We start from the raw sequence: 13,009 nt of genomic DNA, 5'->3' as shown, positions 1-13,009 counted from the left end.
CCACTGCTCAGACACTAGCAGAAACAAGTAGTTCTAATCAACAAAATACTCTTCTAGCAATGGCTATCTTTGCACACTCATGGGGCACATCTACGTTTTCATTAATGTGCTTTACGTAATGTGCATTAAATCTAGTACCTCCATTGTGAAGTACTAGAAAAAGGCACGTTAGCATATTTTCATGTGCATTAGTGAAAGAACCTGGGCACTTTTACACGTGCTCTGGCGGTAGCGAGGGTGGCACTTTAATTAGAGCAGAGCTTCTGTAATTAAAGTTCCACCACATCTCATGTACAGGCAGTCCTCAGATTTACAACACAATTGGTTCCTGAAAACTGTGTCTTAAGTTGAAACGTTGTAACTCGGAACCAATTTTCTCATAAGAAACAATGTTATAAATGGGGGATTGGTTCCTGAACCAAGGCCTGATACCCTATTTTCACCAAAAATACCCCAGAATTTTGTGCTGAATCAATTATAGATGAGGAATATAGCTACATTAATGTATTTATATTGTAAATAGCAATCACTGATTTGGAAGGACTTCTTTGAGGTGACTTTGCTAGACTTTTTGAAGGGCTCTTGGCTGGAGTCTTCTCAGGAGTCTTGGCTGCAGGTTTTTCTGGAGTCTTGTCTGCTTTCTTCAAGAAAGTATCCAAGGAAGTTTGGATAGATGTTCTCCAGGGAGATGAGCAATGCAGCGAGCGTTACAACGCTTGATCCGACGCAAGTCGAAACTGATGTCATAAAGTTGAAACAGGGTGCCAATTTACAAACGTAATTGCGAAACGTAACTTGAAACGTTGTAAGTCGAGGACTGCCTGCATCAGCATCCCCATGCTTAAAAATGGTGGTGTGGGCGCTTGAACTAAAGTTCGTTCAACAAGCTTTAGTTTAAGCACCCCCACTGCCATTTTTCAGCAGAGGGACACTGATACACAAGACGCAGGAGGCTGCTGGAGAGTAGCAATTGCCACCCTCCAGCAAACTCAATTAATCAAGTCTGCTCCAACATGCTACAATTCCAGCACATTGGAGCAGCCTTCGCACTCAAGTATAAGCGCTCCATGTTTTTCTGTGATGCTGTAATAAGCATTAAAATAAGCTAAGGTGAATTGAAGTGCACATATAGACATGCCCATGAGTCACAGTTGTAGGAAGAGAAACCTCTTTCCTGAATTCAAGTACTAGGAAGGAAATCACCACAAAATCCTTTATCATAATTGCCCGCTGATAAAGGCTCAAATATATGCCATGAAAGTTGAACTACTGGCTCATTCTTTCCAGGCCAGCATTGAAGTAGATGAAACCTAAATTACTACGAAGCTGGGCTCTAGCATTCTGAAGGAAAAACAGCTCCCTAGGTAAGGCGTAGAATCTTCTTTGCTGGAAGTCTTCAAGAAAAGACTGGACAGCCATCTATCTGGGGTGGTTTGAGAGAGTGAGCATCAGATTAGTGAGTGAGATCAGATTAGATGACCCTCGAGTTCCCGTCCAACCCTATAGATTCTACGCCTGAACCCAAGGCTGAAAATATCAGACATTTTGCTAACATCAACTAGCAAGTCATTCCACAGGTGGAAGAAAGCAGAACAAAAACAGCAAACTTAACGTTGAAAATCAAAGTCAAGGCTTGCAAGGCTGCCAGTAGTAAGCTTTCAAATTATGCAAATATAAATCAAATGTTGTGTCCAGCACTGCTTTAAACAAGAGCAGAGGAAAAAAGCCTCCATACCATAATAATTTCATGGAGGATTATAAAATACATTATGGAAATGTGCTTAGCATTAGACAGCTGCCAGGCCAAAATAATAAACATCGTACTTAGGCAGCCTATTATTACATAAAGGAATATTATTTATTCAAGACCTTAAAATTTCGTTACAGTTTTCTTGCCCCGTAGGTAAAACAAAATAATAATATTTGTCCTATAAAACAGTATGGCTCCTCTGAAGTAGTTCCAACTTAGTAAATATTCAAGTTTTTCCACTAATGTAAGACTAACCAAATCGTGTGTGTGATAGCTACTTGGCGACTATATACTGACTTAAAAAATGCATTACACAAATATAAGCATTACATGTGCACACTCACACACACTATTATGATAATAAATTATTATGATAGCACAAGTCAAGTGCTAATGTTGGGAAATATTAGAACAAATTATATGCTTGTGTGTCCTTAATTTGGGCTCCCTGTTCCTGTGTGTGACGTTAGCATCACACTCATCACCTTCTCATCCCAGGCCTAGTCTCTTTGCCCACCTATTCCCAGTTTCACTAATATTTCAGTCCCCCACCAGGACCAGTTTATCCACTGACAGTGCCCCATCTCCTATAGTTCTTTTTCCCCTGGTCTATTTACCCCATCCAAATTACCTATTCACAATGGCTTCTCAATCCTAATCTTCCTTTCTAGGTTTTTGTCCAAGTTTTAGGTCCCCTAAAAAGTGTCAGGGGCCCTAACAGGCAGCCAAGCCAGAACTAAGACTGCTGACAGATGTGGAAAAACCAGCGCTTTACAAAAAGACATCAGTTTGAACCAGCTCCCTAACATCTGTATAGCTCGCACACTTCAGCCGGACTTTTAAGCACTTTTATCTAATAGTTGATTTAATCAGCTTTTAGATAAAAGTAAGAAAATGCCCTGCTGAAGCATGTGAGCTATACATATGCTGGGAAAACTAGGTCAAGCTGATGTGACTCCTCTTCTAAGCATGCACTGAACTTGGTGTGGGGGCATGCTGAGCTGAAAGTAAAGTGTGGGCTCTCCTCCACCACCCCCAAGTCTGTAAGCAGGCTAGCTTGCCAGCTGGCCAAGCCTGCCCAAGGCTCTACCTGGCAGCACCACCCCACCTGATGAACAAGCCAGCAACTGCTTGGGCCTAGTGACTGGCTGTTGGGGAGCGCAACTTCCCGACTGAAGTCCCCCAGTGGCAGCAGACAGGAGGCCAGCCAGCAGTTCTACCTGAAGGTCTGCCATGGTAAGCCTCTCTGTGTCTTGCACACTTTGGTTTTCTGGCTTCTGACCCTGCTCAGCTCTGCGTGTAGACTCTGGCCTTTGGAAACGTGGTTTATCTTTTATAACTTGGTCCCTAACTCAGCCTGTGACTTTGACTCTGCCTCTGGACTTCCCCCATCAGCTTTGGTAACTTGGACTCCTTCCCTATACCACCCTGCTCCTCTCCAAGCTCCTTGTCCCATCTCAATCCCAGTCAGTCCTTCTCTCCAGATCTCTCACCCCCACCTCACCCCACTTGTTTTCATTCCCAGTCTCTCACACAGGCTGTCCAAGTACCCACCCTATCTCATAGCCTAACCTCTACATCCCCATCCCCCCACTAGCTCCCAGATCCTTCCCACATTTTCCACCATCTCCTCCCACTCCTGGCTTCTTCCTCCTCCATCCTTTTACATTCCCTACTTGCCTCCCCCTTCAAGTCCAGCTCAGGTCTCTTCTGCACTGGAACCCAGCAGCTTCCTCCTCCACCCCATCTGGAGGCCAGCAGGAAGAGAGGCTCTGCTTTCAGGCCTTGACCCTACAACAACCCAACCCTGCAATCACTGAGAAGTCATACTTGACCCTGAGCAGGGATGGAGTCTTGTGGGAATTTAACTGCTAAAACTGAAGCGTCTACTAAGCAGGTGCATGTTGCAATTTTTCAAAGGCTTATCAGTTGGACAGATACTCACAGGGACACCAAAAGGCACATTGCCAATGTGATTACCAAATTTCTAGTCCTCAAATCAATGCAAGGGGGCATGAGAGCTTCTCAAACATCAGATTTCTTTTCAAATGTTGAAAAAAGAATGCATTTCCCTTAACTTTCTATGCTGGGCAAACTTGTACTCTATAGGACAAAACATTTCTGTTTCTTCAAAGAAAAAAAAAAAGATATCCAGCATGAAAAAAGGCTAAGGTTAGTGATAAAAGGTACACCTGACAACAGGTCTCCCGTTTAGAAGGCATATATGCCAGATATATTAATGGAACTCCAAGAAATTAGAAAGTCTAACTATGTAGTTATTTTTCAGTATAATATAGGTTTAAGCAAGATTCAAAAGGTAAGTGTATATTGAGATACGCTGTTTTTATTAGAACTTTACATTTATATAGTAATGCTCATTTTGAAAGAACGTTGACTACTAAGTGATCCTCACCTCAACCCCACTTTTACATGTAGGGATATAGGTACAGATAGATATAATATAGAAAACATGTGGGGGTTTTGCAGCTCCACAGGGAGTTGGCACTCTGAGCTCCAAGCCCAGCTCCTTTCTTTCTCACTAGACAATCCTGCATGTGCTCTGGTCAGAGGAACTTTTATTTGGCTCATGGCAGGGTACTCAGCTGGTAGGCTGGCTTTCCATGTGGATGCATAAACAATAAAACCTGTGCAATCAGTGAAGTCAGGAGGAGTTTGTCCTTTATCAGCCCGGGAGGGTCTCAGCCCATAGCTGCCCTCACTATAGGACGGGGCCAGCAATGTTTTTGGGTAGAGTGCCAAAAACACTCGCAACTTCGACTTATAAGATGTTGGCGTGCCAGGGGACGACAGTGAGGGAGCCATAAAAGGCCTGATCCTTGTTAAGGCAGGATAGATCCAGTCCCTTTCACCCATCTGCCCTGACGACTTGTGCGCCTAGCAAAATGCCTTCACGTGCCACACTCCAGCACCTGTGCCGGGGGTTGCCTACCCCTGCTATAGGACTTAGGTTTCCATGAGAACCATTTGCAAGCACAGAGCTCGCTCATACATTTGGTTTCAAAAAGTGCAAAGACTGAGACTTTCACAAAAGCATAAAAATCCTTGTCTAAAAGCTAGGCTTGATTACAAGTGAGGAAAGTGGGCAGTATAAGGAAGATTACTGCTAAACTAACATGTAGACCAGGCCAACACATGCCACAGTCTATGGATAATATTACTCCTTCAGCAAGAAGAGTTTACACAAATTATTTATGCCACAAATGTCAAATTAAACTAGATTTAGTACTCACAACAGTAAATGCATTAAGGAATGTCCAGCTATAGAGGGGCATCAGAATGAAGATAATCTTAGTTCATAACCACTATCATCACAGTACCAAGGGCTGACAATCTAACACTAAGCAGAAGCATCTCCTGAGCACTGTGCTGCCATTGCTTTGTGCCCTGCCAACCTCCTGAATTATAGGGAAATGACACTATTGTCACCAAGTGCCCAGAGATCCTGTGGTTGGAATATATTTTTGTCACATTAAAGGAGCTTTTTGCATCTAAGTTCATCTTGCATAGGCACTGCCCTCAGATCTGCCCAATATTCAGATTTCTGCAAGTGTGCCTAGTTTTTTGACGTCTGTCTGACTGGGTCTCCGCTTTCTGCTATAACACACATGGATTCTTCAATAACATCATCTGTTTGTCACATGCCAGCCAGTGGGCATCTCTCTAAAACCAAGTGGATTTGGGCAGACAAAAGTATTTTGCTTAAAGCTTCTCTAGCTTGCTCTACTTTTCAGATTATACTGCAGCTGGTGACTGCACAAACACTTCCTGGATCCTATGAAGTCCATCTGGAATACTCTGGATGTTTCCAAATCCCCAAACCAGCTTCCTTACCAACAAACTTGTTCTGCTGGCCAGACCCCAAACAAGATATTGTCATACCAGGCCAGAATTGTGGCAAGGACCTTCAAGACACCTCTTTAACAATTTCTTTGCCTCCATCTTTTTGAGCAGGGACCGGGGCATGCCCCACACTGAGATCCCTGACGGACCCAGGGGAGGTGCTGCCAGGCTGAGGGTCAGTGAGGACTTAGTCAGGGAACTTCGGGCGGGACTAGATGTGTTCAAATCAGCAGGTCCTGACGATCTCCACCCCAGAGTGCTGAGGGAATTAGCAGAGGTCATTGCGGGACCCCTGGCATGGCTTTATGAGTACTCATGGTGCTCTGGCAAGGTGCTGGAGGATTGGAAAAGGGCCAATGTGGTCCCCATTTTCAAAAAAGGAAGGATGGAGGACCCAGGAAACTACAGGCCCATTGGTTTTACTTTGGTCCTGGGGAAGCTCTTTGAGAAAATTGTCCAGGAGCACATCTGCGAGGGGCCAGCAGGGGAGTTTATGCTTAGGGACAACCAACATGGGCTCATTCGAGGCAGGTCCTGTCAGACCAACCTGGTGGCCTTCTATGACCAGGTCACAAAATCCTTGGACGCAGGTGTCGCAGTGGACATAGGCCTTCCTAAAGTCCAGAAAGACTTCGACGCCGTCTCTCACCCCATTCTCATTAAGAAATTAGGCAACTGTGGTGTTGATGCCTACATGGTCAGTTGGGTCACCAACTGGCTGGAGGGCCGCACCCAGAGTGGTTGTGGACGGGTCATTTTCAGCCTGGAGGGATGTGGGCAGTGGAGTCCCCCAGGGCTCAGTCCTCGGGCCCGCGCTGTTCAACATCTTCATCAGCAACTTGGACAAGGGGGTGAAAAGCACCTTGTTCAATACACGGATGACACGAAGATGTGGGGAGAACTGGACACGCTGGAGGAGAGGGACAGGCTACAACTAGATCTAGACAGGTTACAGGGGTGGGCAGATGAGAACAGGAAGGGTTTCAATATGAACAAGTGCAAGGTGTTGCACCTGGAGAGGAAGAACCAGCAGCACACCTACAGGCTGGAGAACTCCCTTCTCGTCAGTGCAGAGGCAGAAAAGGATCTTGGAGTCATTATTGATGCCAAAATGAACGTGGGCCGACAGTGTGGGGACGCGGACAGGAAGGCTAACTGCACCTTGTCATGCATCCACAGATGCATCACGAGCAGGTCCAAGGAGGTGATCCTCCCCCTCTATGCCACACCGGTTAGGCCGCAGTTGGAGTACTGCGTCCAGTTCTGGGTGCTGCACTTCAGGAGGGATGTGGACAGCATGGAGAGGGTCCAGAGGAGGGCCACTCGCATGACCAGGGGGCAGCAGGGCAGGCCCTACGAGCACAGGCTACAGGACCTGAACCTGTTCAGCCTCCACAAGAGAAGGCTGAGAGGGGATCTGGTGGCTGTCTACAAACTCGCCAAGGGGAACCAGCAGGCATTGGGAGAGTCCCTGTTCCCCCCGGAGCACTACCGGGAGTAACAAGGAACAACGGCCATAAGTTGACTGAGTAGATTCAGGCTAGATATCAGGAGGCACTGCTTCACTGTCAAGGCGGCTAGGATCTGGAACCAGCTTCCAAGGGAAGTGGTGCTGGCTCCTGCCCTGGAGATCTTAAAAAGGAGGCTAGACAGCCACTTAGCCGGGATCATTTGACCCCAGCATCCTTTCCTGCCATGGCAAGGGGTCGGACTTGATGATCTGCTCAGGTTCCTTCTGACCCTACCAACTATGAAACTATGAAGAAACCCAAAGTACTCTAGAAAGTACTGCCTATGAACAAGTAAAAAAGGACTCTTCCACCCAAATCACCATTATGTTGGACTGCAGGAGTGAAAACTGCAATTGTCACCTCTCAGATGCATCAATTTTAATGTTCTATCAGCCACAAATAACTGTGAAAGTCTCATGGAACTTCATGCTGAAGTGAGTCATTGGTTAAATTTTAGTAACTGTACTTATTAGTAGGGTTCTGCGCCCTTCGGATGCTGATTCAATTCGGAGGATATTTGACCCAATTCAGTGGCCGAATACCCAATCCAAATTGAATCAGGAGACCAATAAAAAGGTCCGAATCGATTCAAAGGTCTCCGAATCAATTCAGAAAAGATTCGCCAGGCCTCATCCCCTGCCTGCTCCCCCAGATCCTCCCTCCCATTGCTGCCCTGCTCACCCCAACTCCTAGCTCTTTAAAAATAAATAAATAAATAAATAAATAATTTTAAAAAAGATGCTGCAGCAGCCATCAGAGCTTCTGGGGGCTTGTGGCAGAGCCCCCCCCACGCAGCATGGGGCAGCAGAGGTCACCCTCCCACCTGGCAAAAGCTGGTGAGCTCAACCAAGTCATTTTTTGTTTGTTTGTTTTTTTTAAAGCTGGGAGCTGGGGCCGGGCAGGGAGTGGGGCCTGATTCAGGACCTGCCGAATCTCTAAATCAGATCTGACCAAATCGATTCAGGACTGTGATTCAAAATCAAATTGAAATCACAGTCCCCTGAAAAATCGGCCAAAGCCATATCTGAAGTGAATACTAGCCGTTTTGCACAGGCCTACTTATTAGGCAAGTATAAGTATTTTTTGAGAACCCAGAGCATACCTAGACAAGGGAGTGAATTCTAAACTTGTCACAACTTGACAAACCTCACAATTAATTTGATGACATCTTAGCATTTCCTCCTCTCCACCCACTAACCTCAGCTTCCTGTTACACTCAACAGCTGACACTAGAGGTTCCCTTATTTCTTCAGCAGTGAGGACAGGGATACCGATCTCTAGACCCACCCAGAAAGGTCCCCTGGTTGGCACCTTATGGAAATCTGGCAGGCTGCAACATGGGGGTGGAATCAATCAAGCTCCTGATACAGCATGGAGTCTTAGAAGTCTGCTGTTAGAAGATGCTACAGACAGCCCTACAACTAAGAATACCTTTGCATACATGGATCTGGGGACAAAACTGGCCTAAATGTGGAAATGGTAACAAAACCCCAAACAAGGGAGATGACCCCATTTCCCACCTGGGCACAGGCAATCTGCCCAGTTCAGTAGCAACATAAATACTTAACAGTTTTGGCAATGGCCCATCTCCACATTCCTCCCAGACTTCACAGAATCCACCTCACTCTTCCTCCATCTGTTTTGCAAAATTTTAGCTAAAACTTCCTCTCCCTCTTTGCCGCTTCAGTGCCATTTTTATAAAATGCTGAAAATGTGAGGGCAACAAGCACATTATAGTCGTGGCAGTAGCATGCTGTGAATCCAAAGGAGTACATCACCTCCTTAGTTGCATATTGTAGACCTTTGCCATATGTCACAGACTAGAGCTCCATGCATTGCACTTCCACTGCATGCTCTCAGAGCACTTAAAAACCATCTGGCTTCATGACAACTTCGTGTCACTGGCGTTATGTTTTGCTGCTAAGGGAACTGAGGGACAGCGCGATTGGCTCACAGGTCAGGCAGGAAACATAGCAGAGCTGAGAGGAGACCAGCAACCAGGTCTTTGATCTTCAGCCCTGTCTCTTAGCTACAAGACCATCCTTGAACCTACCTACAGCATGATTCCCCTGTGGAATGCAATGAAAGTCCAGACCTTCTGATATGTACAGTGCTCTTTTCTCCTGTGTCATGCTGGAAATCCTCATGAGACCAAAACCCATCATTCAAACAGCCCCAAGTTTGAAGACGTGACAGGGAGCATTTGGAATTGGAAGCAGTTTCAAAATTAGCAGCATTATCTGTGCCCGATCTACACATCTCCCATCTTGGAGGAGACGTGTTATGGACATTATCCTTCAAACTGCAAAGCACTTCAGGGAAGACTGTACTCGGCACATGTAAATATGTACGTTAAGTCCACCCTATGCAACTTCTACCAGGTAATGAATTGCAACTGCAACCACTTATAGCAATCTGCTCTGGAACAGACGTTGCATGGAAAAGGTTTCTAAGAAATCAGTTATTCCCTCGACTGATAATGTTCTACTTCAGTCAAGAGACTGAGAAATGGAGACCTTTCCTACCCGTAGATATCCAGGACCCCAATGAATGAGTGCTGCTTGATGGTGGTATGCAGGGCTTTGTTGACATGCTCCACAATCCAGTTAAACAGCTGGGCATATATATGCTTGGCTAGGGCATTCCTGGCATTCACGACTTGCTGCACAGACATGGTCTTGACATACGTCTCAGCTGTTGTGACAAACTTCCGATGACACAGCCAGTGTTGCATCTGGCTGTGCTCCACTCCAAGCAAGCTGCAAAAATTATTCAGGTGTTCATCCTGGCTCTAGGAAACAGAGAAATACACATTCAGCAGGAGCTTGATGAGGCATGGCTGGCAGACAAGAAAACCACCCCTGTATCTAAGCTGCAGGGCTACCTTATATCTCTACTGGAAGTTAGAAAGGAGGGAAGGGGAGGGGAGGGAAAACAAAGAAATGAAAGAAAACATCTGTCGCTCTTAGGAGTGAGACCCATTTCTGAAACTGCTGCTTCAGCTTCACGTACAATTTTGTACTGAACAAACATCATTTATAATAGAAGCTGTTACTGAAGTTAATGACCAAATACAGATTTTAACCAACCTCAGATGTGCCTCATGATGTTAATTTCTGACTCAGTCATTAACTGCAGATAACAAATTTGCAGAGCCAATTTACTTGACTGAAGAGAGATACAGAAGGAGAATTAATCTCTCAAAATAAGGTTAACCACTGAAGGGATGAGTGACTTGACAGCAGAATCCTTAGAGAGATCTCCGAATCAAGGTGCAAAATGTAATTCTACATTTCTAGGGGAAGGATCAAAACACAACATCAATACTTGGTTTCTACTTGGGACAATGTCAGGTTAAGCTTTGTTTAACAATGTGAAGAACAAGAATGTTTATTCAAATCCCTCTGGTGTCTGAGAGAAATAGATTAAATAGATCTTAGATCCTACCAACAGCATTTGCATTAGAAACACCCATTATATGGCTTTTCTGTGCATGAAATTCCATCAGTGGCATGATCCTAACAGAAAGGAATAGATTTCTATAGTGGCAGCAGACTAACAGCATCCATGATGGCTCAGTTCTGTTCTTTCTACAACTGTCAAGCCACTCATCATTTCAACAGTACTGAACCATCCTGAGTCCAGCTCCCTACCATCAACTCCCACAAGCAAATGAGAGTGCAAAACCAAAAAAACTGGTTCAGACATTTTAGATGGGCATCCTTTGCATTGACAGAAGTGCCTAAACCCCTTCTCCCTGGGAAGATGCTTCTGCCATTTGGCATCTTTTCTCTGGGAACCCTCTCAAGATATTTCCTACTGCATCTAAGGCTGAAAACAGATGTCAGCTTAGTGCCGCCATAAAATTTTTATGGCAGTACAAACCTCAAGCAAACAGATATCCATGGCCCTTGTTGCACCACAAAAGCCCAATTTTGTGGCCATGCCAACAGGTCGTATAAATTTGTGCTGCTTTTTTCTGCACTGGACATCCGTGTGCCTTAAGATGAAAGAACACAGGCAGCCCAGAGCTGCCCTGGTCTCCAGTGTCCCCAGGCAGGCATTCTTGGGACTTTAGAGGCTTGATCCTGCATGTCCTAGGAATTTCCCTGTAGGGATATAGCTAAGACATGCAGGATTGGGCCCCTCAAGCCCCAAGTGCATCCCCACTTGCAGAGGTGCATCCAGGGAATGCCTCAGCAGGAGATTCCCCAGGCACATGCACCACCCTGTTGTGCCCTGGCTCAGGGCACACCTCTGGAAATGGGGAAATCCTGGGGGAACACAGCTGATCCCACTCCAAGGAAAATATCTGTTTATAGCCTAAGAGAAGTGTTGTCTCCTTTTTAAAGGGCCCCAATCCATAAGTAGACAAGGTGACTACAATCACAGTGCACTCTGCACGTGGTCTAAATCATCACCTTGGCACTGCCAGATGTATTACTGAATTACAGCATGCCTTTTGCAGTAATAATGATAATGCCTCACAGTATGAAGTGGCTGCTGTTGACCTATTTTCCAGCATTGATAGAAATCTGATGGTAGTTAAAGAATGTACCAGGTTCACTTTAAGCAGCAAATACGTACAAAGCCCTAGCCCATTTTTGAAACTCATGCTGCACATGTGATGAAGCCCACCAACACTTTTTGTGCCACACTGGGAAACTTAAAATTATAGCATTTTGTTGCTATAATGCTTTATTTCACAATTGAGTAAGCAAAAATAACAGGCTATGCAATCTGGTGGAGGAGAGGGTGGAAGGCAGAAATGCATTTTATGCTGCTTTTCAGCTCTGCCACATGTTTCATGTTGGCCCTGAGTTTATATCCTGAAGTTACATTTAAAGCTTAATTAAATAATGCTAAATCTATTAAAGGAGTACAGCATTATGGAACCAGACTAGTTTTATGCATCGGTATTGCCAAAAGATCTAAAACAAATTGCCCTCAATGTCCAAGTAACTGCACTTGTGTCTCCATGGTAACACTAGCAGCATGTGCGCAACCCATTTTTGTACTTTAATTAAGATTAAACAACCCAGCCTGGGACATGATGATAACTGATCATTGCTATTTTCATTTATTTTGACTGAACACACAAAACAAGAAGGACCCTCCATTAAAGGTACCTTCAGGATGATAATTAAGATGTGGTACTTTGCAGCCCTATATTGTTATTTATGTTGTACTCCTTTGAAGGCTGGACAGCTACATTTCACCAAGAATTGCAAGCAGCCTCATCTGTCACAGCTCTGACCTCCATCCACCCCAACAGGATCATTTTTCCATCCTGGCACTTCACGTTTATACCTACAGGCCAACATTTTTAAAAGTGACAGATGATTTTGGATACTTTGGTTTCTGGATGTCCAAACTAAAACACCCTTAAAGAGACCTGATCTTCAGATTTGCATTCCAAGCAAACCAGACCATTTAAAAGGCATTTCAAGTTGGTCATTCAAAATAAAGACAGCCCAAATCACTAACCATTTTTAAAGCCTTTGCTGCAGCACATATCCCAAATCTAAATTTGAGTTCTACATTACAAAAACAGACAAATAGCTCAGGTCAAATTTGGCAGGCACTGGAAAACTATGACAGAGACAAGGAATGGACCAAGTATGGCCGTCAAAAGAAATCCAAAACTAACCCTTTGAAGTTGTTGAAGCTAAGGCTTTGATTTATTGCTCTGGGTTCTGGTATGTCAGCAGCTACTGACTGAGCACCAGCACTTCCTAAAGCGTGTATATTCCTGAAAAACGGTCTCAAGTGGGTGGGGACACTGCTACCGAGTCTAGTAAGGTTGTTGCCTCTAAAGGTTGACCAATTTTGCCTGTTGTGGAGGAGCTTGCCATTCTACTAACTTGGGCGGACCCCTACTTTTCCT

General features: G+C 44.9%; 1 protein-coding gene across 1 annotated transcript in view; it reads right to left on the bottom strand.

Moving 5' to 3' along the window:
- Nucleotides 1-13,009, bottom strand: part of MYO5B (myosin VB) — a 404,810-nt gene that overhangs the window by 168,225 nt on the left and 223,576 nt on the right. Inside the window, exon 10 of the mRNA XM_014593958.3 lies at nt 9,648-9,913. Within this exon, the coding sequence (XP_014449444.1) occupies nt 9,648-9,913 (266 nt within the window). The remainder of the gene's footprint in view (nt 1-9,647; nt 9,914-13,009) is intronic.

This window comes from Alligator mississippiensis, chromosome 3 (genome assembly GCF_030867095.1).
Source record: "Alligator mississippiensis isolate rAllMis1 chromosome 3, rAllMis1, whole genome shotgun sequence".
NCBI classification, from domain to species: Eukaryota; Metazoa; Chordata; order Crocodylia; family Alligatoridae; genus Alligator; species Alligator mississippiensis.
Note: the sequence above shows the minus strand (reverse complement) of the source record. Positions and strands in the feature narration are given on the sequence as shown.